This window comes from Thunnus maccoyii, chromosome 18, assembly GCF_910596095.1.
Source record: "Thunnus maccoyii chromosome 18, fThuMac1.1, whole genome shotgun sequence".
In the NCBI taxonomy this organism is placed as follows: Eukaryota; Metazoa; Chordata; class Actinopteri; order Scombriformes; family Scombridae; genus Thunnus; species Thunnus maccoyii.
This window is the reverse complement of record NC_056550.1, coordinates 23,806,171-23,831,824: the sequence shown is the minus strand read 5'-3', so window position 1 is coordinate 23,831,824 and position 25,654 is coordinate 23,806,171. Positions and strand designations below refer to the sequence as shown.

Here is a 25,654-nt window from a genome sequence, read left to right as displayed (position 1 = left end):
CTAGGTCAGATTTCAACGTTTCCTCTATCGTTTCGTTTCCCCTAACGGGAAATGTCGAAGTTGCAGGTGCATCATCAGAGTTGATTTCAACCTACACGTAGAGGAAATAGGACACAAGTGACTTCCTGTTGTCTCTGCTATGCAAGTTATTTATATGTACTTCCTATTTTGCATTAAAAAAACCCTGTTCAATTAGCAGTCAGCATCCTCCAACTCTGGCTGACCTTCGGTGTTTATGACAGTGAGACAGAAAGTTACTGAAGAACGACATGAAGGTTTCGTTTATTTAAAAAATATTTTAATGCACCATTAATAAAGGGTCCAACGCATTAATACAAGAGAAATATTGCAAATAATATTAAAATAATCATCAAATTAAAAGGAAAAAACAATAAAAAATAAATGAATGGAAGGTATGTACATGTTTCCTCCTCATGGAGAGAGGAAAAGGAACGACATATTTACAGCTTGGAATCAGTGTGTTTCTACGAGAAACAAACACCTCTACAATATTTACATGTACTTCTTTGATTTTTTTTTTTTTTTTTTTCTCCTTTCATCTTTTTAATCCTGTAGTAAAGAAGGTTGGTTTGTACTGAAAGGCTTTCATTGCAACAAGAAATATCTTACACATTTTTCCTGTTTAGGAGGGAACAAAATGAGAAAAGTCTTCTGCGGAAAAAAAAAAAAAAAAGTTCGAAAAATGAGAGTTAAACTTTGGACGGCCATAGCCATATGAAAAAAAAAAACAAAAACAGAGAGACACACACAACACAAGGGGCTGTAGACACCCCCCCTCCCCCCCCTCTCCCTCTCCCTCCCCTCCCCTCCTCTGTGGTGTGTCACAATCCTGCTCATCTATCTCATCTAGGCACACACAGTTTATACCTTCCACCCATCTACACTGCAAAACAGATCGTGAAGCAGGATATTTGTTTGCCTTAAGAAGATACATTTGTCAGGGAGGGATGTTTTGTTAAGGGCAAACAAATCCTAACTGTCAAATAAAAACACATACGAATGCATGTTGGAAAGGCCAAAAAATAAACAACAACAACAGGGGTAAAAAGATACTAAACTAAACCTTTAAAGAGACCTGACCTAATAAAAATAAATGTGCCTTTTTAAAAACATTGGTAGTACACAGAGTGACTAAGTTAAACACTGACCACACGTTTTTTTACTAGGACCTGCAGGAGTTTGGTAGGAATCTTTGCCTCGACGATGACATACTCCCAGAAAATGTTTATAGCGACTGTTGGAAATCTGACATTCGCTGGTTGGAGAAAAAAAAAAAAAACCAAACATGAAAGGAAAAAACTTTACACAGACAGAAATAACAAGACACAGATTCTACCAAACACTCAACAGGCTCTTCTCACAAGACCTTTTGTTGACATAGCTTAAATTTTGAGGGGAAGAAACAAATAAAAACAAACAAACAAAAAAAAAAAAAAAAAAGAAAAAGAAACAACACAGGTCAATTCTCTGTTGTGCTGATCCTGCAAGGGGGGAGAAACTCAGTAAAAAAATTAAAACACAATTTGAGCTACAAATGAGCTGCGGGGTTAAAAACAATGGTTGTCATTGGGACAAAAAAGGGTGGCGGCGGATCAGGAGATTTACGCACAATGGAGACGGGAAACAACTGATTTATAGGGCTGGTGAATCACGAACCACTGAGGACAGTGGGTGGGTACACTGAAGCTCATTTCACTGTAAGATACTTACAGCTAATGCAACTAAATAACAATACCATTAATAACAGCAATAGTAATATTATCATATAATACTATGAAGTTGGAAAAAAAAAAAAAAAAAAAAAAAGCTCCAAAAACAATCTTCACACTTGGAAATCTTGCATAACTGAAGACCAAATCGATTGAAGTTATTCATCTTAAAAGTGCGCCGTCAACAAGCGCTTTTAAAAACCCTGAATTTGTCTCGTATTTCTGTGTGCGTCTGTGTGCGGATCTGGGTGGGTGGGTGGGTGGGTGGGTGGAGGAGGGATTTTTTTTTTGACACTGGAAAAGCGATCCAGGCTGAAGATCATGTGAGCTGACGTGGACATAAAACACCGGTGTTCTTTTCGGTTCTAAACGTCGTCCTTCAAAACGGATATTGGCATGGAGATAGACGGAGCTTTCATGCCTGGCTGTGTGGAACAACTTGTGTTGGAGCATAATTCCCCCCCCCCATCAAGTCAAACAATACTGCCACAGGAGAGCTAATGCTGAAGCAGAGCACCCCCACCTACCCGCCCCCCCCCAAAGTATTCTCATGCCAGGTTACACAACCCCCTCAAGCACTGGCTTGTCAGACTGCCAGGTGGATGAAAAGTGCAAGTGTGTGCGTTTCTGTTTCCTGGGTACTGTGAGGCCATCCAGAGGAGCGGTGGTGGGGGTGTTAGGGAAAAGGTGGCTTTGTTTTGAGGAACGCTCTGAGGAGGGGAGAGGGAGCGGGAGGGGAGAGCGGGTGGGGGGTGGGGGGGGGGTTTGGCTGGCCACTGACAAGTGAGGGAGAGAAATGCGTCCACTAGTTGAGTGTCCCACGGCAGTTCTCTGTTCCACACAGGCAGGGGATCTTGTTCTCCTCCAGCGGGAATTTGTAGTCGTAGGTGATCTCTTCGTTGACGGCGATGGCCTGCTTCGAGTAGATCACGATCTTTTTCTGCGACTCTATGGTGATGACCTTGGCGTAGCAGTTTGGCTATAAAGAACGGGACAACGAGAGACAGATGAGCGACAGGAGCACGAACAAACTTGTGTCATATACGGACTGATCGAGGACGTTAAGACTCACAGTGCAGCAGTGGTTGATGAATCGTGCCAGGTTGCCACACTTGGTGGCGTCGATAATTGTGTCGTGGTCCACTCGGAACAAGTAGCTGCTCCCGATGCCCTGCTGAGCGTATCGCTTCTCTCGATTGTCAGCCACCATCTGGACACAGAATAGTAACAAATATTCACTCGCTGATGCTACAAAAACACTTACACGAAGCATGTTATCTGAGATGGTGCATGGCTAACAGCTAACGGCTAACGGATAACAAGTGAGTTGTATTAATGCACCAATAGTGACTCTTCACTCATTTTACAGATGTATCATCGCTTTATAAAACACTTAATAAGATTCACATACAGCATATTCACAGACTGGAAGCTTTACCTGTCTGATGTTTTGACCCACGTACTCGATGACCATCTCATCAGCAGCGATGGCCTCCATGGCGAACAGGCCCCACTCGTGGATCCTGCTGCGTCCGAATCGAAGCCTTTTCTTGCGGAACTGCACGAGGACAAAACAAAGCTTGTTAAAAATGATAAAATCACACAAACTGTCAGATGAATATAAGATTTCCTAAAACTCGAGTGACTCCAGAGGCTGGATCTTTACCTTAAACAGCAAAACTTTTGGTACTTAAATGATTATAAATAAATAACAAATAGATAAACAGACATACATATTAAAACAACACATATTTGCTGGTTTGAGTGCATATTTGCAGAGATTTCAGAGTTCAATTGAGTAATAAAATCATCTTACGTAAGAGTTAAAAGTGCATGAAGGCAGAAAATGCTGATTCAAGTTAAGTTTTGGCAGTAATTTCTCATTCAGTGTTTATCACAGCTGCAACACTAAAACGGCCACCACCCAAAGAAGTGACCACCACCCTTCTTAAGGGAGTTGCTGGCTGGGAGGGGGTTCAGTTTCGTGTCTGTGTACAGCTCAGATATGTTTAGCCCAGTTTAGACTGGAAGAAGGAGAGCCAGGCAAAAGGAAAATCAATTTAAATCTTATTTACATGTGTTATCTTGTTAGCGAGCATTACATTCAAATGTAATGTAATCCAAGAGTTTGCAAAGTTTGTGACTTCAGTTTGAGGACAGGACTCGTGATACGCTGCATGCAGCCATCGGGTCCGGTTATTGTCGTCATAAAATATCTGTAGTGCGTCAGTTAACTGCTTGCTAAACCACACCCTCTTCTTTACTATTTATCTGAATGTAAAACACACATATTGACAAAGCTGGGGTAGCAGTTTACTCCTGTTTCAACCTGCATCAAATGGTCTGAAGTGACATCTGCAGGTTTCTTTACATGATGTTTAATGTTCTGCAGCTAATTAGCTATCTGGCTGCTAACTGAGATTAGCAGCACACCCAGTTTAATGTTGGTTTGGTGGCTGCAGGACAAGATGTGTGTTCATGTTTGTGAGTCATCATCAAGTTTTGATAATGTGGATACAGGCTGTTGTTTTATTCACTACCATGTTTAAAGGAAGCCTCATATTACACTTTAGTTTAACAAATGAATATTATAAATATTTGAAGATTTTATTTAGACATTGGACATGTTGAACATTGTTTTCATTTAAGACAATGGGCAGAAGTTCTTTGCTTTAAGTGTTTTACAGAATAAATGGAAAGCAAAGTTATATTTGTCTCTTTTTTTTTCCTGATCCAAAAAATGATCCAAACCGTGACTCAAAACTGTGATACGATCCGAACCCTGAGTTTTGTAAAAATTACCTGGGATGGTTGTAAGAAAGAAAAGTGTGTGTGTGTGAGAAAGAATATATGAGTAAGACTCAAAATTATAGCTGACCCAATCATTGCTTGTTTCAAGGGGTGGTGTTTGTAAATGATATCCAGTGTCAAGAGGGAATGGTATGTAATATTGGAAACCTTCTGGACAATGTACTGACTCCCTCCAGAAGTTTGTTTGGTTTTGGTTTTAACAGTGGGACATTTTAAAAACCCATGGTTAAGTGTTTGTGTGTGTGCACCTACTCACCAGTGGCTTTAACCGACAGTGTTTTGCAAATACGTAAGTAAACCTTTAAATGGGTAGCAGTTTACTCCTGTTTCCAGTGTTTTCTTTGTATTATAACACAACGCAACATGCTTTTAGGATGTAAATGGAAGATGGCCTTTATTCTTTTATTGATATTATAGCACAGAGGCAATATGATAAAGGTGGATGACTTCTATTTCTTCATGGCAGCTGGCGGAGATGTTAATGTTTGATCAGCGGGAACACAAGGTTTAATCTGTTGATGCAAAACTTACTGAAAGAACTGAAAGTGGAGGCTAAAAGCAACACTGTGAACACTGTGTCAGCTACCACGGCTGTTGTTAATGGCCGTACCTTAAGCTGGTTGAGTTTGAGCAGGTCAGAGTCCATAACGGCTGGGGTGCCGATGACCGTGAGGAGGCGGCGCTGCTCTGAACGTCTCTCTGATAGCAGCCGGTTTGTCCCCTGGAAAGAAACAAGACAGCAAAGAGCTTTCTTTACAAAAGGGCCACTGACACTGTCACGTCATCATATGACCTTGAACCGGAAGAGAGGGAACTTTGACCTCAATGTGCAACAGTCAAGTTAGTGTGGGTGAGGTTCATGTGAAACCACAGACTGGCGGAGGTGTCAGATAAGACTGAATGTTAAGAAAAGGGACGGAGTTTCTCATCTGTTTCTGAACTAAATTTAGACAAAACCACTTAATCAGCGCACGCAGTCCATTTTGAAGAATTACAACAAATGCAGGATATGAATAATTCCTCAGACTAAGAGTGTTTTCAGATCTGCGTCAGTCCGGTTGAATCAGACTCCGCTGTGTTCAGACCTGTGGAGAATGAATCAATGTCGGCCCTTCCTGCGTTTACCTTCTCACTTCCGCCCGAGATACGAGAAAACGTTCTCTTGTGGCGTGAAGTGATGCATTTTGGTTCGATTTTTCTCTGTGTGAAGAGGAACCAAACCAAACCCAAAGACGATTATAGATTCTGTGTCTTACACATGATATCAGCAATTATTACGAGTTGTCTTTAATTGAACACCAAAAGACTGAAAACTAAACAGAAGCTGAAGCCAAACAGTGTTTTTACAGTACAACTGCAAGATAAATGTCAAATCTGCTACAAATCATGAAGAACAAAAGATAAAATAATTCTCATTTCATTGATAATCCTTAGTAAACTGCAACCTTATCATCTTTTTTGATAACGATAAGTATATGGATGAAATCAGCTGCACATGAAAAGTCTTATTTGATGTGGAAAAGTGAGCTTGGCTGTAACTTGCTGAGAAGTCATAGAAACGACAATAATGGTGGAAAAAACAACCCAACAAAAAGATGACTGATCACTTGAGCCGCAGACAAAACACAGGTCAAAAACAGAGCAAACACTGGCGTATTTTTGGCTTTTTGCGTGTTCGGCTTTCTCAATAACTGAGAAAAGCGTTACCTGCGCCAGATGTTGTAACATCAGAAGGTCAGCATTCAAAGTTCAAAATGGTCCACCTTAATAGCTGTACTATTAAGACCAGTGAGTGCTTTTTAAAGAACACTATAAATTCCTGATAACTGCTTCGCAATCAAACCACCAGCGGGATGAAACCACATCCCCGGTCACACCTTAAACTTGCCCTGAGGCTTAGATCAGGACATGAAGGATGTTGACTGATGAAGTGTCCGGTTACATCTCGTTTTCCACCGAATCAGTGGCACATAGCTCAGAGCTACATCAAAACCACAAAGCCATGTCTCTGCCCTGGGTATAAAGAAACATGCTTTTCTCCATGGAGAGAGTGAAACACAGCACAGAGCCAGAGTGGAAAACACATTAAAGGGAAATCCATGATTTACATAGCAACCCAACACAAGAGCTTTCCTACAGTTTTCCCCCCCAGCAGCTGTTTTTCGTGATCTGATTGCTAAAGTGTTCCATCTTTCCTTGTCAACGACGCTCCGGCAGTGTGCGAATATTATTATCTCCATATGGAAAATCATTAATTGATGATGTGCATGTGTGCCAGATGCTTTAGAAAGGTCAATGTGAGTAGCGGTGTAATGGAACGAATCGCCTCCCTTCCAGTTTGATACACATGTGAATTGTGGATTAAAGCAAAGCCTCATTTAAGACAAAATAAACAAACTGCTGTCAGTACAAGTCATAGACAGGCAGCGTGTTGCTAACAGGGATTCTGAAGAACGATGACCAAACCTGCATTAAATGATCTGAGGTGACATCTGCAGGTTTCTTTACATGATGTTTAATGTTCTGCAGCTAATTAGCTATCTGGCTGCTAACTGAGATTAGCAGTGCACCCAGTTTCCCCAGTGAATGTTGGTTTGGTGGCTGCAGGACAAGATGTGTGTTCATGTTTGTGAGTCATCATCAAGTTTTGATGATGTGGATACAGGCTGTTGTTTTATTCACTACCATGTTTAAAGGAAGCCTCATATTACACTTTAGTTTAACAAATGAATATTATAAATATTTGAAGATTTTATTTAGACATTGGACATGTTGAACATTGTTTTCATTTAAGACAATGGGCAGAAGTTCTTTGCTTTAAGTGTTTTACAGAATAAATGGAAAGCAAAGTTATATTTGTCTCCTTTTTTTTTCCTGATCCAAAAAATGATCCAAACCATGACTCAAAACTGTGATACGATCCGAACCGTGAGTTTTGTAAAAATTACTTGATCTGGGATGGTTGTAAGAAAGAAAAGTGTGTGTATGTGAGAAAGAATATATGAGTAAGACTCAAAATTATAGCTGACCCAATCATTGCTTGTTTCAAGGGGTGGTGTTTGTAAATGATATCCAGTGTCAAGAGGGAATGGTATGTAATATTGGAAACCTTCTGGACAATGTACTGACTCCCTCCAGAAGTTGACAAATCAAATGTTTGGTTTTGGTTTTAACAGTGGGACATTTTAAAAACCCACGGTTAAGTGTTTGTGTGTGTGCACCTACTCACCAGTGGCTTTAACCGACAGTGTTTCACAAATACGTAAGTAAGTGTTGCAAGAACGCTTTAAACATACAGTATGTTTCCATAGAAGTTGCATACTGGACCAAGTTTAGTTAGAAAATTGTCATGATGTCGCTAATCGTGCTTGAACGTACAGTTTACGCTTTAAACTGACATTTAGGGTGAGCACAGAGGAAAAATTTTCGCTTTAAGCTAATTCATGTGAAAACAAACTCTGCACATACATCATTCTGCAAAGAGAAGCTCAAACATCCAACTCAAGGAACAATAAGAAACAGACATTTTTGAGTGGAGGGGAACTTTATAAAGATCAACTAGATAGTTTGTGATTGTTTAAACTAACAGATGAAAACTATCTATGACCTACAGTATCTTTAAACTGTCTCAAACACATTCTTTGAGGGTTGCACAGTGATCAATCGTCCATCCACCACAGCAAAGGCAGTTCTAATTGACTTTGAGGAGTCTGAGATCGAACCGCAGATCTTACAATCAGCGCTCTTCCTCCTGAGCCACAGCTGCCCTTAATTTAAAATGTCTAATGGTTATAATGAAGTTTGTTGTTCAGCCAAGAAGTTCAACCAGATGTTATTGTTTAACCGTGCAAAACCTCTGGGCTTGACAACAAAAATGGTTATGGTATCAACCTTTGTGCTGATCAGGTAGTCAGAAAAATCAAATCCCTGATCCACACATCCCTTAACTTCCATCTCTACGCCTTGGAAATCACCTTTTATTATGCTGACTGCCAAAATTGCCAGTCTGTGCCAAATGACAGCGGGCCAAACGTACTCACTATTCTGCCAATTAAATTCCCCGAGACCCATTATCAGACATCATATAAATATTATACTCAGCAAGCACTGGACTCCTTCAAATTGTTTGTAGAGCCAATGGAGGCTTGGACGATATCATTTATCTCAACAACACCGTTATCTGGAACATCACACATCGATATTCTTTGATGTGAACTTTGCCTCAACTTTACACACATTTACACCCACTGACGCTATAAAACTTTCCAACAAGTCTCGATGCAAACAGGATTCAGTGGATTAACTTGTTTAACTTCTTAACAGTCATGCTTGTCCCAGATGCTCAATACTTTCAAAGGTTCATGGCAAGGCTTCATCATATCCTGTCCTCTCAGCATTTTATTTACCAAACACTGCACAAACAAGCACACTACTCACTTCTACCTATCAAAGTTAATGGTAAACACATTAACTCATGACTGACTGACTCCCCCACATCCACATTTCAAGTCTAAGTCCTCCACAGAGAACATCACTACACTACCTGTAATAAATAACCAACACTGAGGGTGTGTTCAGACATGTAGGGGTGGGGAAAAAAAAAAAAAAATCAATGCACATAAGAATGTCGATTCTTATCTCCTACGATTCTGAATCAATTCACTAATGTCAAAAATAGATTTTCTAAATGTTAGTTAATATGTGATGTAGACGGAACAAAAAAGGCGGAACTCAACTGCGAGGGCACACGCTAGAGTTATCTGGTTGTTCATCTTCGAAAAAAGCAGCAGTTGCAAGCATTTTTTTTGATTTAATGACTGAAATAATTACCTTTGCAAGAAGAACGTTAAGTATAGTGTGAACTTTCCGCGCCATCACTCAGAGAGTAATGTTAGCGCAGCGGAGCAGCAAACTCCAGCGGTAACAAACGAGACTAGCTAGCCAACACACAATGCAGAATTAAACAACGTAAACCAACTCTGAGGTGACGAAAATAACTCTAAAAATAACTGTTTCCCCTCAAAAACCCTGCAGCCGCTCAGCTTCTTGGACAACGATGGCTTTCCCCGGAGCAGCAGAGAGGCTGCTCTCCACTGCTGGAGACATGACGTTAATAATAACACAGCGGAGCACTCCAACTCCTCTTTTCGTTAACCTCGATTTAATCCATTAATTAACTTTTAAAATAGAACGGCTGCAGACCATTTATCTTAATTGCCAGTTATGTTTCATTTAGTTTTCTTAGTCCAGACTAAAGCAAAATATCATCAACAGTGGCGGTAAAAAAAAAAAAAAAAAAGCACATAATCAGAGAGAGAAACTGGGAGTCTGCTTACCGAGCTGTCGACATTCTCCACCTCCCGTATGACCTGCTCGGGCAGGTCCAGATCCAGGTAGACGTCTTTCTCCTTACGGCTGATGGCGTAGTAGCCCTCGCTCCTGGCACAACCTGTCACATGCTCACGAAGCTGTCCGTCCGCGCTCTTCTTCTTACGCCGAGGGTTTGGCAAATTGGTTAGTGCAGCTCAAAGGTCAAGGGAAATAACAGGAAACTACACAATGAAATTAAGACCTTTTTAGACATTCGTTTCTATGACTATCACATAGACAACATATTGAATACAGAAGGTGGTCACTGATAAGGATATTAGTATGGTTGACCCAGTGAGTGTCGTTGAGCCAGTCAGAGCTGTGGTTGTCCTGTAGCAGCTTCTCGTAAGTCTTCTTCAGCAGCATCAAGTCTTCACCGTCCAGACCGGAGTTCCAGATGTCATACAGGATCGTCATCTGCTCAAACTCGCTACGGTTTTCAAACTTCAGGGCCAGCGGCTTGGGTGCAGGGACAGGTTTCGGCCAGCGTTGTGACGACGTTATTCCCGCTTCCTGCAGGAAGAGGCGCTCGCTCTTCCTCACCTCTTCGACCACCTCATCCTCGGTGTCTGAGCTGGACAGCTCGCCGGACTCAAGCTCCTCCACGTCTACGTCTTCCTCCGAGTCCTGCGCAGAGGAAATGAACATTACTAGAGAAGAACTGGATAAACACAACTAGAGATGAGCACTAAGGCTGTGTTCACGCATGTAGTTCAGTTTCTTTGGTCCAGAATAAAGCAAAAAAAGATCCATTGTTGCCTTTTAGTTCCTAATCTGTTGAAGTCACATGACAGGTAACTCAATTATTGGACAGTTTCGGTCACTTTGTCCATAGAGATATTAAGGACTAATGACTAAATATTGTTAACTGGGTCATTTACATGTTTACAGATTTAACAAAATGAATATATACATGCAGGATCATTACCTGTTTTTAACTCTAACATTAACTTTCAGGGGAAATATGTACAGATGCTGTTTTATACAGCAAAGACTAAACATTTAATTTATGAAACTACTGTTCCTGTCAGACAGGAAAGATAAGCCTCAGGATCGGTCTGACTCAGTTCAGCAGATGACACCGATCAATCATGAATGTTTGTTAAGTAGTAATTTAACGAGAAGGCAAGCTGAAAACCGAAAAAGTGTTGTTTTCAGTAAAAGGAAAACTGCTCAATCAGCCTGGCGGGGGTGAAGAAAAACCTTGATGAACAAGAAGAGGAGTGTGCTCGTGGCGCACGCCTGGCTGACATAAGCTAGAAACGTGATGAATACCACATGTTTTACATAAAAACACTGAGGCAATGAAGGTCTACGTTGATTGCGTCAACAGCTCAGACTAGTGAGTTAATGTAGAAAAGAAAACAGGGCCACATCCCTTCCTCCCTCTGCTCCTCTAGCCAGAATCAACCCTTTTCCCAACAGATAAAAATAAGGTTGGTTACATAAATCTGGTCGTGCCAATTAAAAACAGGTTTTTACTCTTTGAAATTACATCTAATTATATCGTAGCGTGTTGCAGCGTGTTGTTTTTTCCTCCACTGGTTAAGCCAAAACATAATTTCAAATAGTAGGGACTTTTGTGTTGTGTGTGCACGAGACAAGCAGAGAACAGTCAGTCATTGTTTGATATGATATTACAATAAAACACCAACGCGAATGTGCCACTATTACAGAAACCTAACAATGAACCTACAGATGATTCTCACTTCTATTGTGTCAGACACATTGTGACAGATTCTTACATATGTCACACCGTCTATGATTAAGACACCGACAAATATTTACAGGAACAAAGTCCTACGCACCTCTAGTTTCCGCTTCCTCTGTTTCTTGCCCGGCTGTTCCTTCTGTTTTTTCGTGTGATGAACCTCCTGGTTTTCTTTGTCTTTTCTTCTCCTCTTTTTGCTCTTGTCATTTTCAAGTTCGAATCCCTTGCCAACTATGCTCTTCTTCTTTGATGATGGAGGTAGAGAAGCAGCCTGCCCCGAATCCTCAGACTCACACAGCACTCCCATTGCTGACAAGTATTCCCCTGTATCTCCCCTGGAAGGTAGCGCCTCTCCAATGACCTCCTCTGGCGCTTCAAGCACCCCGGAAATAGCGTTGAGGTCTGCTGGGAGCAACACAGAGGGGTCTTGTTTGGAGGAAGTCCTTTTGGTACCGGGTGATACTGGGAGAACAGGAGGTTTGCAATAGTTGTGCTCCATCACTACAATTACACCCTCTGGGCTCAAAACCAGGGCCAGTGACTCTGGGGAGAAGAGATCTTCTTCCATCTTCTGCTCCTCTGCCTCGTCAGATGTCTCTGTCTCCTCAGAGTCCCCAGCATCAGGGTCCATTTTCAGGGCTACGTCAGCCAACACAGACAGGTCGGTGGTTGAAGCCGAAGCCAGCTGCAGTAGGCTGGACGCCCCGAGCTGCTCTCTGAGTCTCAACCTCTGCTCGTTTTCTTCCTCATCCTCGTCTTCCTCTCTGAGGGAGTGACAGGAAGAAGCGGACAGGCTGGTCGTCCGCGGCCTTCCTCTGGACCGTTTGTTGACAGGAGGTGGAGGGGGGGCCTCCTCGAAGGCCATCCTGCACATAGAGGCATGGTCCAACGGCAGGTTCTGCACAGTGCGGCACACCATAACAGGAGGGGCGGGGGATTTGGGGGAGTCTTTGCCTGCACCCCGTTTGCTGGGGGATTTGACAGGGGTGGTTTGAGGAGAGAAAGGGGGTCCCTTTTTGGACTCATCAGAATCGTGGGTTCGTTCAGGTGGGGGCACGATGAGGGCGTTGCCTTCACCTGGTTTGGAGGCAAAGGGGAGCAGCTGGATGCCCTGCGTGGATCGAGCTGATGGTGTAGCGGCGGGGGAGTCTGGGAGTCTGCCAGGAGAGAGGAGGGGAGATTCACCCGCCACTTGTGATGGAGATGGAGATAACGGCGCAGCCTGCAGCTGTGTTTTGCTGTCGTTCTCGTCTGTGGAGAAAGAGACAGTCTTCCTGCGTTTCTTGAGAGGAGGCACAAGGACGATAGGGGAGGAAGGACGCGGGTATGGAGGCGATGGGGGACGCTTGGTAGGAGCTGTTGTTGTATCTGCCTTGCTGTCCTTTGCTTCACCTGAGAGACATAGAGGAGATTTTAAAGACTGATCCAAACTAAACACAAAGCACTAAACACAGCTTATCTAATTGTTGTGCTATTTTTAATAAAAGCTGCAAAATTCATTCATAGTGAATCATCAGTCAGAGTGTAAAACAGAGTGTGAAATTCACTTTTAAACTCAAAATTCAAGCTCTTAATTTAATGGTTAACCTATGTGTCTGATGCCTTTACTTAATGTTTCTTACTTTATTTTCACTGCATCATTTATGTATTTTATGTTGTCGTCTAATTGTGAAAATCCCTTCGGAAATCCTCACTTTTTATCCCGACTGCCAAAATTGCCAGTTCATCTGAGTCAAACGGCACTGGGCCAAATTGTACTTCCCTGCCAGTGAAATTCCCAAGATATACTATCAGGCATCATATAAACCGTCTCTAATAATCATATCATATACTCTGCAATCACTGGAACCCCCTGAAGTTTATTTCAGTGGAGGACAATATAATTTTTTTCCACCACGTAATTGCCTGGAACAATGAGTAATACTTTGCGGACTTTGCCTCAACTTTCCACACAGAGAAACCCTCCTTCCTTCCACACAAACCGTCAAAACTGATTCAATGGAATTTACTTTATTAACAAAAACCTTCATGTCCCAGATGCTCCCTACTCCCAAAGGTTCACAAGAAGGCTGCGTTGTACACTGTCCTCTCAACATATTAATAACACAAAACTGAAGGAACAAACACACTAGAGACCTGTTGAGATTAATGGTAAACACTAAATCTTTTAAGTCTGGCTCCTCCACAGAGGAATTGATCCATACTTCCAATAAACATTGTGATTGATGCCTGTACTTAATATCTCTTACTTTGTTTTCACTGCATTTGCAGTTGATCTCTTTTTGTTTTTGTTTTGCATTTGTTAATGACATTGATGAGGACTTCTGTCTTACCGGTTTTGACCTCTGCCTTTGAAACAGCAGCTGTGATATTTTCCCTGAGAAAAGCAGAAGAACAAATTGGAGGTAGCAGTAACAACATGTTGGAAATTTAATTACGTAACACTGACAAAAAGGTATTTCTGAGAACACTGTTCATTTCTTTAGCTCAAACATAACATGGACACATGAACGTTATACCTGTCATCCTCCTTCTCGATTGTGCTGTCCATGGTCGACTCGTCCATGGTGTCCGGCCCCTCGCTTTCAGCCCTTTCTCCTTCCTCTTCATCTTCATCCTCAGAGGACGATGAAGATGAGGATGCTGATGAAGATGAGCCCTCAGAGGATGAGGAAAGGCTCTCATCATCGCTATCAGCACTAAGGGCATCATCTAAAAACGAAAGAGAGAAAAAAGTTTTTGGTATTGCCTCGACTGAAATGTAGAAGTAAACGTAATAATGAAAGTAATGATATTAATGGTTGAGATTTACCATCGGACTCCTTTTCACTTTCCTCCTCTTCTTCCTCATCATCCTAAATATAAAAAAAAGGTTGTAATTACAACACTAGCTCACTCAAACAGACCAGAGACTGTAGGTGTATAAAAAAAAAACACAGTGAAATGCTGCCATCTAGCTAAAAAACGTGAGAACTACACGACTCCTTAAAACCTCATTGATATGAAAACATTAACACAAAGAAAATACATAACTGATCAAACATTTATATTAATTAAATATAATGCTCAGCCTGGTATTTCATGATAACTCACATCTAATGTAAAAAACTCCTAACTTGTGCATGTTCTTGATCTTGAGTTTTTATTGTTTTTGCTTTAAAAATAAAAACAACACCTTTTCAGACGATGAGCCATCAGATGTTTCCTCTCCCTCGCTGTCAAGCTCCCAAGGTTTACGACTTCTTGGCTTCTTTTTCCTCCTCTTGTTGTCCCTTTCAGCTCCGTGCCTGTCTGCCTCTGGCATTCTCCCATCAGCAGCTGGAAAACAGAACAACAACAGTTTGACAGTTACACTCAACGGGACGATTAATCCAAACCCTTATTTAAAAACTGTCAATATCAGCTCAGCGAACCTTCGTCATCCTCGTCTGGCGGGGTCGAGGGTCGCGGCCTTTTCATGTCTCCCTCCTCGAGCTCGAGAGGTTCTTTCCTCTTCACCTGCTCAATTTGACAATGACATTAATGTTTTTATAAATCAATTAAACACAGCAAAGAATGACTTAAACGACTCTGGCTATTTTTTGACTACAACTATGAGCTTACGACATAAAATCTGATACAACTGTATTGTTTTTCATCATTTCTGTACTTGACAAAAATCAAACATAAACTGTGTTCATAATAGATAAATCATACTGCAATCCTGACTGTGTAATTAGGAATAAAATTGTCATCTGGGTCCAGTACTGTTACAGTTATGTCTTTCTTTAAGATGTCAAATTTCAAAACTACTTTTCTATACTCTGATGTGATAATGTCGATACACTTCTTCAACCCTTTTCAGACATGAAATACGTAACACAGCTGGCTTTAACGAGCTGTTTAAGTGACGGCGTCCTGTCATTCAAACGTGTGACTTTCACATTAAAGTTCTTTATGGCTTTATTCAGACACATCACTCCCTTGAATGAGAAAGTGTGTCCCGACTTTTGATTGGTACTGTAATGATAGTTCACTCCTTTAATCAGAGAGTGAATTCTGCTGCCTGTTTTGTAAAGTCAGACATGAACAATCATTGAATGACAGGAAGTTATGTTGCCAATCTGATACAGATCTAATAAAGGAACAATGAGCTCAAAATCCCCTCCTATTTTGTGCAAAAGAGATAATAATTGAGATATTAAAAGCATTACAGTGATGTAAGAAGGTGAAACAAGATGCAATGCATGTCTCTGCATGTTTTACCTTGTGCTGCAGCAGCCTTTGCATTAATCTGACAGTATTCAAGTCAGACTTGTGCCATGTTAAAAGTGTAAACAAAAATATTACTAGGCCATCCTGACCTTTATGTGAAAGTGACCAGGGTGCTAATTCTGTTAAATTACCATCAGATTAACATAAAAGGGTGCATGTCTGAAAGGGGTTTTAGTAGCTATGTGTCACCAGCTACTGTATGTATACAATTAGAGGTGTAGATGATGTTTTAATTATTAAAATGTGAGCTGTCAAACGTGAAGATTACAAGATTACTGCTGCAATGTGCCGCTTTTACCTTGAAGGAAGGCAGTCGAAGTGCTCCTCGGAGAGCAAAGCCCTCCACGCCACCGCTCCTCGCCCAATCCACAAGAGACGTGAGAGGCTCCCGAGGACGGTTGACCTTTTCCTCTTTTTTCTCATCATCCCGTAAGGCAGACACTCCCCTAACCATTGTCTGGAAAGGCTGGAAAATGAAAAGATTTACAGTTACAAAAAAAAGATCAGTCGCAGACCTCAGACCTTTGTTTTTATTTGCATTTCATAGTATAACAAATGACTCTGGATCAATATGGTTGATAGCAGCGTGACTCCTTGCTGCTGAGAATGAGGAAGGGAGGTTCAAACTGCCATCAAATGGTAACCGAAGTGACGGCCTTGGAAAACGAAATTAGTAAGAAGACAGGGAGATACAGCGAGGTATTTTTATAGACTGTAATTTTAATTTGTTGCAACAAAGGTCAAGTAAAGAAGTTGGTGGTAGTAGTTGCTTAATATGGACATAGAATCAGCTTGAAGAGAAGCACATTTGTTGGGAGATTTAGTGAATGTTTAATGAAACAAACCCCTGTTCCAATGTCAAGCACCTCCATTATTGTGATTAGTCATTCTTACCTTGGCCTTGGTCTCTTTCCTCTCCCACCACTCGTCAAAGGTGGCAAAGGCGACATTCTCCACCATCTTGCGGTTCAGGTCCCTCTGCATGATGTTTTTCATTTCCTGGATCAGAGTGGCGAGGACCATCTGCACCGTGGCCTCATGCGGATTCTCCGCCAGCATGGGCATCTCCTCCCCTGGAGCCCTGTACTCGTCTCCGTCCCCGGGCAGCATTGTGCCGTAACCGGGTGGGGGCATGTAAGAGGGGTAGTGCGGAGGTAAGACGTGTGGCGGCCAGCCTGTGTGGGGAGGCGGGATGCCGTGGTGTGGAGGGGGCGGTATCTGAGTGCTGTGGGGATCGGGGTAAGGGTAGGGCATGTGGGGAGGCATGTAACGGTGGTCCTGGTCATAATGAGCCCCTGCCCCGCTCCCCTCTTGGTCCATGTAGGGGTGATGTGTGTGGGGTGGGGGCATAGAGTGGAGGTGGTAGGAGGAGTAGTCTCCGGTGGCTGCCTCGCCAGGGCCCGGGGTGCCGTTGGATGACGACATGCGCAGCTGGTGTAGGCGACTTAGCATATGGGTCTGCATTTGGAAGGACATGGGAGCACCACCGCTGTACTGGTTCATCAGCTCCATGGAGGAGGCATAGTCATACATATGGTGGGGCATGGGGGGAGGATACTCGGGGTGCAGCTCCATGTGGGGCAGCGGAGGGATCCCCGGGGGCGGTGGGGGCTGCAGGGAGTAACCGGGGGGAGGTGGAGGAGGCAAATGAGGAGGGTAGGAGGGTATGGGAGGGTGCATGGAGGTGCCAAAGTGCTGTGCAGAGTCAGAGATGGGTTGGGGTGAAGATGAGGGGTCCGTTGTTTGTGAAGGCATAGCAGCCTGGGATGAAGACGGCGAGGAACCTGAGGTGACTGAGGGCTGGTGGGTGGTCACCGTTGTTATGGTAGTCTCCCCCTCCTCCTCGTCCGAGATCTCCATGTCTTCCCCTGAGGAATGAGGGGAGGACTGAAAGAGAACAAGAGAGTTTTTCTGTTTTAAAGATGGGAAACTACTCGTATGTTTAAGCTGCATCGACAGTGAGAAATGTGGTTTCAAAAGAAGGGCGTCAGAGATAACCCCAAGATAAAGATAACTCACTACCACAGAATCAGGAAGTGTTCTGTGAGAAAGTAACACATTCATTCACACAAACGAATGTGGTAAAAAATAAAACTGAGAAAAAAAAAAACATACCCTAAACATTATTATACATTCACACAAATTATGTTATATTAATCTCAGTGTTTTTCTGTGCATTTAAGACTTTTTAAATACATTTTTCTTCCTTTTCTCCACAGAGCCCTTTGTATGCAGACTAGTGTGTGAATATTCTTTAAAAGAACGAAAATGACCTTTTACCATGTACGAAAATAAATCTCCTTCATATTTAAAGAACCCCTCCATGTTTTAAGATATATAAAAATACTGCTATGATTAATAATTTCTGTCCAATATGGTTTCCCTCCCCAAAAACGTTTATTTACTTCTCAATCTCAAGTTTTAAGCTTCCACATCACATTTGGGCGAATCACATACCAGACCACGATTGGCTCCAAACTAGTTGTGATGTCTCGAAATCATGTTCTTACGTTCACGTCTTAAACTGTGTCTTAAGATGAGCACGGAGAAACTTTCCCGCTCTGGCACATGAATGTTAAAAACAGCCTTCTAGTGTCAAACTCAAACACAAACATCATTCTGCACAGTGAAGATCAAACATCACAGTGAAGTTATAAGGTAAGGGGGAAGTGTAACATACATGAAACATTTTACAGTTTAGTTTTGGGTTGGTTCTACCACAGCAATAAGCTGCCCACCGATATTACCGTATCCAATGTTACAGCCCCACTATAAAAAATATGAATCGGCCTTTATGCTACTACTTATACATCAGATTTGGTTGCTGTTGAGATAGTTGATAGTTTAAATCCTGCAGTTTCATTACATACTACTGATCTTACCTGACTCTGCCCATTGTAAGGTGGTGTGTGCGCTCCTGTCCTGCTCCGCGTGTCAGCAGATCCAACCTGTGAAGATTCCTCCTGCAGAGCTCCGGTCCCAGCGAGGCCAACTTGGGGTTGGGGTTCCTCTGGGGGCGGGATGTGCGGAGAATACGTGGAAGAGGATGGTGTGGTTGCTGTAAGTACGTTAGGACTCTTCCTACCATCTCCTCCCTTTCCTCGTTTCCTTCCCCTGTGGCCGTCTCTGTCTCTTTCCCCTTTCCTCCTGTGGTCCTTCTCTCCGTTATCTCCCACCTGAATACCACTTGTGTGCTCCCCTTTCGCATCGCCCGACCCCCCTCTTCGCTCTCCTCCGTCCCCACGTGTTCCCCTCTGCTTCTCCTCTTTCCTTTCATCCTCGTCTTCCTCATCAGAGGCCAGGAAAGAAAATTTAGCCTTCTGTTCCTTGAGGAGCATCTCAATACGAGAGTCGAGGCTGCTGCTGTGGTAGACGAACGGTAAGCTCTCGTTGGTGGAATCTGGCTCTGGGGAGGAGGAGTCACGCTGGGGGGGCAGTGGGGAGGTAGAGGAGGAGGGGAGGTGGTGGGGGAGGGAGGTAGAGGAAGGGGAGGTAGAAGAGGAAGCGATGGAGGGGTGGGGCGGGGAGGAAGGTGGGGGTGTCTTTGGCGGGGCAGGTGGGGTGCTGGGACGGCGTTTGGGTTTTGTCCACTGCTCCTCGCGGGCCGGACTATCCTGGCTGAAGTCCAATGTTCCGAGTGTCTCGGCTACAGCCGCTGCGATGACAGAGGCTGGCGGGAGGGGAGGCGGCGGCGGGGGAGGCGGCGGCAGAGCACTGTGGTGAGCTGCGTGGAAGTCTTTGTCAGCACCTACTGAAGGCAGAGAACCCCTCTCCGTGAGGCTTGTGCCCCCTAGACGGGTGGAAACATCCAATCCCTGAGAGGGGGCTTGGGCAGGCTCTTTGGAGGAGGAGTATGCAGAATAAGATGAAGGGGGAGGAGACATGCTGTTAGAGGAAGAGCGGTAGGAGTTGGAATTGTATCTGGGGTCAGAGCTGTTGGAGTAGTCACTGTCTCTGTCTCTATCTCGGTCTCGATCCCTGTCCCGGTCGTGGCTGCTCCTTCTGCGGCTGCTGCTGCCGTGGTGGTTGTGAGAATGGTGGTGGTTGCGATGTCTCTGGTGGCTGTGGTCACCTGACCGGGAGCCCAGGCTGTCTCGCCGGTACCCCCGGTCATCCCTGCGATCTGAGTGGTGGTGGGAGTGATGGGAATGGTACTTGGAGGAAGAGTTTGTGTCCTGCTGGTGATGGTAAGATGACCTTCTGGAGCCAATCCCCCCTGGCCCATAACGGCCTCCTGAGTCTCTTTCACGGTCCCTGTCCCTGTCTGACATTGGGGGCTGATCATACTGGGTGGCGAGAGGTGGCGGAGGCATTGAGGAGTGATGAGCCATGTGTGGCCCAGGCCCTCCGACGTTAGGGTACGGGGGATAGCACGGTGGCTCGTTGGGACGGTATGATGTGTTTGGGGGATACATGGGGCGACCTCTGTGGTACATTGAAGGTTCCTGTGCATCCTCTGAGTAGCGGGACACTTTGTATCCTCCAACAGTAGATGAGACTGCAGAGGACGAGGAGGAGGAAGGTAGCATGTCCTGGGGAGGGTAACCGCTGCCCAAAGTGCCAGTGTTGTAGCCAGTATGCCTTCAAGACAGAAATAATGCAGATTTAAATTACTATTTTGTGGAGTTAAGCATGACTGACATTTATAAACATGTAACTGAGTCAGTGTATGCCGCCATTGTGAGTATAAAAACCAAAATACTCCCCATTATCAATAGCACAATGATTTTGATGCTGCTTTCATCTCCTGGATGCAGAACCATGTTAAAATACTTGTATGGAGATCTAAAGGTAGCAAACTGTCAATGCAACACAACTGCAGCAAAGAACCTACAAGCAATTCCTCTTGCTGGGTGAGATGAGACAAATCTTGTTTGAATACAACAAAAAGACTATGAGTACACAAATTCACAGATAATGTGTGAAGATGTATAGCTACATTTTGTGGTGATTGTTCTTAATGATATGAATTCAACACTGCTCAATAATTAACATTTATAATTTATGATCAGGTTGTACAAACTGTGATCTGATGACACACAGGTGAAGCAGTAAAGGATCTAATCTTTGACTAGTGACCTGAATTTGCCTCATCTTAACGACAGCACTGAGCAAATGTTTAAATTTTGATGAGTAATTCTCCATTTGCTAAATATCAACAACTAACCTGCCGCCGGTGTAGCCCGAGTCTTGAGAGAAAGGAGTCCCAGATCTGGAGCTGTAAGGTGTTCCTCCACCACCCTGAGATGAAGAAGAGGATCCGGGGGTGTAGGGGCCTGCCATGGAGGAGGGGGGAGTGTCCAGACGCTGCTCACTGAAACCAGTGTCCACAGAGCAAGGGGTGCTTCCTGATGTGAGGGCCTGGACCCCTGCTGCCAACACCGCGAGCTCACTGGAGAGCCTCCGCCTGATTTCGGATGACTGTGCAGAAAGAGGCAAATTATATTTGAATTTGGAAATCAAGCAACTGTCTGTCGTTCGTTATCATGTTAGATACAGGCACTCTGTCACTTCAGTTATTCAGTTATCATCTAAAATTAACATGTGAAGGGAAGAATTGGAGTCTTTCAGCAGCATTATTATTAGTTGTTAGCTGAGTCTGAATCAAATTAAGTGTAGTTATAATTATGCTGTGACTATACCGTGTCAGGCTGTGGCTGCGTTGGAGCCTGAGGCTGGATCCTGTCTGTCAAAGCCTTCCCTCCCAGGGGCACAGTCTGAGGAGTGTAGGACCCGTTTACTATCAGGTCATAATACTTCTGTCTCTGCTGGCCTGGATAAAAAAAACAACAACAAAAAAACTAAATAAATACAGACTGTGACATGAGATCACCGTTAAACTCTATCTACTATCATGAGGACAAACTCCATCAGGTTTAACTGCCTCAACCAAGTGGCAGTTAAACCTTTTTGTCCTATTTACTTGTTGGTTGGTTTGTTAGTTAGCAGGACATCTTATGAACTTATTACCAGACTTCAATTGAAGTTTGGGGGATGTTGGTCCAAGGAACAAGTGATTCACTTTTGGTGTATATTTGAAACAAGATGCAGATAGATGGTTTAATGAGATATTTGTAAACCTATTCAGTATTTTATCATGAACTTCAGCTCTTATTAAAACAAGCAAATGTTATACATCATGTTTCAATGTGTTTTGATGACCATAATCACATTTTTAAACCAAAATCTTGAATGTGTTACATGTTTATACTGGTTTATTATCTGCCATTGTACAAACATTCCTGTAAAAATCACCCATAGTTGTCTGATACACCACTATGACAACTTATAACTCAAAACCAGTTCATACTTTCAAGAAGTCTCAGATGAGGTGTTGAAGCTTACCTTTTATATCCAGTTGAGCATGAATGATGTTACCCATGACAGAGGTGTTATGCAGCTGCTTGACTGTGTCCTTGGCTCCTCTGGTGCTGGTGAACAACACCCTGGCCAGGCCCAAGTGCTTCCTTGTCTTGGGGTGAAACAGGATCTCCATCTCCTCCACTTCACCAAACTTGGCACACATTTCTGCCAAGAAGGGCTCCTTGATGTTGTCATTGAGTCTAGCAAAGGTCACCTCCTTGAGGGGTATTGGACCCACGTAGAACTCATCAAGCTGTGAAGAAAAATTGACCCACAGAAAAAGATCTTGGTCACTCCGAGAGATTAAACTGGTGGTGTGTGTGTGGAAATGAATGCTGACTAGGAATTCTTACCTTAAACTTTGGCACCGGCAGGGACATTTCTGTATACCTGGACCATAGTCGTCGGGGTCTAGGGTCCCGTAGTTCACCCACGGGTGGGAATCCAGAGTCCTGGAAAAATTAAAGAGGTTGTGGTTTAAATAATACAAAAGCACACACCCAAAAAATTAAAGATTCAAGAGAGAGAGAACATAAATTCAATTCAACTCACTGGTACACTGAAATGCACTCCATCATATCTGTAGATCTTCTGTGTGACCCGTCGAATGGTTGGGTCCTGGACAAGTTTGTAGCTCTTCCACTGCAAACTGACAGCTTTTTGTGGTTCTGCCCCACTGTCTGGATCCATCCTACAACTAAGCATCAAAGGAAAACCATAATTTGAGACAGTACAGAAGCTAGTGTCTGAGCACACTAGAAGAAGATTACACAGTAGAAGATTTGACACAATGGATAATATAACAAGCTTTTAAAATACAACCCATTGTTAAAGATGAAACCAGTGGTTTCCAACCTTCTTGGATTTTGACGTCTTACAAAAAGCAGTGTGTAGTCGGGGTCACATTTCAGATGTCTATGAGTTGTTAACAGCTCCACCAAATAGTGATTTTTCCCTCTAAACTTCTCACATGCTTTCATTTCAATAAATGTTCAAATGATCCAATATTTCACCAAAATCAAAGATTAGGGAAAAGGTCCACAACTGAAAACAGATTTGTGTATCAGAACTTTGTTTTTTCTTCTTTCCTCTCCCATTAATCATCTCACGACCCCTCAGATTTATCTGGTGACCCTTTGGAGGGGCCCAACCCCTAGGTTGGGAACCACTGGACTAAACTAGGTAACTGTATATAAAGTAGTTGAAACTAGCTCCACCTCCAGCAGCTACAACAGTAACATGCTGCTTCCACACTGATGCTTCAGTATTAATAATGATGTAATGTATAATAATATATCAGTCAGAGAAACCAAACCACTACTTTTACTGCAATACTTCAAGTACATTTTGCTGCTAATACTTATGTACTCTTACTTTAGTAGGATTTTTCATGCCGGACTTTTACTTATAATGGAGTATTTTTACATAGCTGTATTGGTACATTTACTTCAGTAAAGGATCTAACTGCTTCTCCCACCGCTGCTTCATAGCGGAATAAAGCTAAACTGATCTGAAATGCTGCAGTAATTAGTAGATACCCTATAACGTAACAGGACGATGAGCTGCGTCACATCAGTTAGCCAAACATGAACTTTTTACATGAGCACTGTCTGTTAGTAATACATTTTCGAGGTAGAAACGAATAATCTGGATAACAATCGGTATGTTTTCAGCCTCGGCTAAGATGCTGCATGCTGTCAAAACAATGACCAACGTTACGTCACTGGCCAGTTAGTTTCTAGCTAGCAACCTGCTGTTAGCAAAAGGCTACCGTGCACCATCACAATGCAAAAAAACTGTTTGTTTTTTTCCCAACGTCAAGGCAGAGTTATGTCTAAACACACGTCTACATGCACAACATTACAGGCAACGTTATGTGACGTTAAATTACTTCTGGCTTTTTCGCTCGGGCAAGTTGACGCTACCGTTGGCTAATGCTAACTAGCCAGAAACATCAACTTATGAGTCAAACTTGATCTTGTTCACCCTCCGCCGGCATCGATAACATTTTACCAGCGACATTCATGATATCATCCGGTCTTCGAGGCTCTACTGGCTTCTTTAGTTCCCCCCTGGTTCGCCTAAATTCATACCCCACCTCTTCCGAGATGCTACAGCCCGCTCATCCGAGAGTAGCAGCCCGCCGCTACAGTGTCCAGGCCCGGGAGTCGAACAAGAAAAACACAGAGCCCCTAACAGCAAAGGGACGTCTCCGATCCTGCGTTCAAAGCTAAACTTGCGGGATAAAACGACACCGCTATCATTCCGGTACTCAGTCGAGACAAAAACACGCCTCTCCGAGCGAAGAAGGCATTGTTTTCGCTTCAAAATCCTTATATTGTTGAGAGAGCGGCCATCGCGTAACCAACCTGAAAGCCTCGCCTGTTCTCCATCAGTGTGTGCGAATGCAGCCTGAGATTTCTGACCCGCACTTTCTTCTTTCCAAAGCTGCCGCCTGACAAATAAAATACGGGGAACCAAATTTTCAGCTTATAACACCGTAAATAAAATTAAAATGTATTTTTTAAAAGTAAATAAATGACTGTATTTTATTTGTGGTCTAATTTCCATGAGTGAAAAAAATGTTTGAATCTGCTTATAAGAATCCAAGTAAAAGCGGAGCGATCAAAGCGCCGCCCAACGGTTATTTTATGACAACACAAGCCAACACAAACAGATTTTATCAAATTTATGAGCCAAGTGGTAGATAAATGTAATACGTAGCCAGTGGTGGAGGAAGTATTCAGATCCTTCAATTAAATAGAAATACAAATATGTAAAAATACTCCTCTACAAGTAAAAGTCCTGCATGAAAAATCCTACTTAAGTAAAAGTATTAGCAGCAAATTGTACTTGAGGTATTAAAGTAATACTACTCCTATTTTACTATATATGACATTATTACTTTTATTATTATTATTCCATCTTGTAAATATGCAGGGACTAGCTAGTTTAGTCCAGTGGTTCCCAATCTAGGGGATGGGACCCTCCAAAGGGTCACCAGATAAACTTGTCCTGTTTACTGGGGCTCATACTTATTTCTATAGGCTCAGGTTTATGGGGATTTCTGTGGCTTTTAATCAGTGCTGGAAGAAGTATTCAGATCCTTTACTTAAGTAAAAGCACCAATTCAAAAATGTAAAAGTACTAAATAACAAGTGAAAGTCCTGCATTCAAAATCCTACTTAAATAAAAGTAAAGAAGTATTATCAGCTTAATTTACCAAATGTATTAAAAGTAAAAGTTTAGCAGGAAATCAGCTTCTTTGAATGATGATTTATTTACTGCAAAGTAAGTTTTTACATACAATAAATTTGTCTTGGTCTCGTCATGCATAACAATCAAAAAATAGAAGAAGACTGATATATTATTATTTATGACATCATTAGATTATTAATACTGAAGCATCAGTGTT

The 25,654-nt window shown here is 42.8% G+C and overlaps 1 protein-coding gene across 2 annotated transcripts; it reads right to left on the bottom strand.

Moving 5' to 3' along the window:
- Positions 1 to 1,816: 1,816 nt before the first annotated feature.
- On the bottom strand, positions 1,817 to 24,665 carry setd1a (SET domain containing 1A, histone lysine methyltransferase). Of its 2 annotated transcripts, none has more exons than XM_042393159.1 (21): positions 24,609 to 24,665; positions 22,792 to 22,936; positions 22,593 to 22,691; positions 22,222 to 22,492; positions 21,519 to 21,649; positions 21,044 to 21,297; positions 18,759 to 20,457; positions 16,771 to 17,763; positions 16,175 to 16,342; positions 15,036 to 15,120; positions 14,798 to 14,940; positions 14,435 to 14,477; positions 14,142 to 14,334; positions 13,956 to 13,999; positions 11,720 to 13,014; positions 10,190 to 10,538; positions 9,878 to 10,059; positions 5,152 to 5,262; positions 3,169 to 3,288; positions 2,803 to 2,940; positions 1,817 to 2,709 (listed from the first exon to the last, which is right to left on the bottom strand). In XM_042393159.1, exons 2-21 carry the CDS (start codon positions 22,927 to 22,929, stop codon positions 2,536 to 2,538), a joined length of 6,630 nt encoding a protein of 2,209 aa, XP_042249093.1. In that variant the 5' UTR covers positions 22,930 to 22,936; positions 24,609 to 24,665; the 3' UTR covers positions 1,817 to 2,535. The 2 variants fall into 2 exon arrangements, with proteins under 2 accessions (XP_042249093.1, XP_042249094.1); XM_042393160.1 differs by lacking the exon at positions 24,609 to 24,665 and adding an exon at positions 24,338 to 24,590.
- Positions 24,666 to 25,654: the final 989 nt, after the last annotated feature.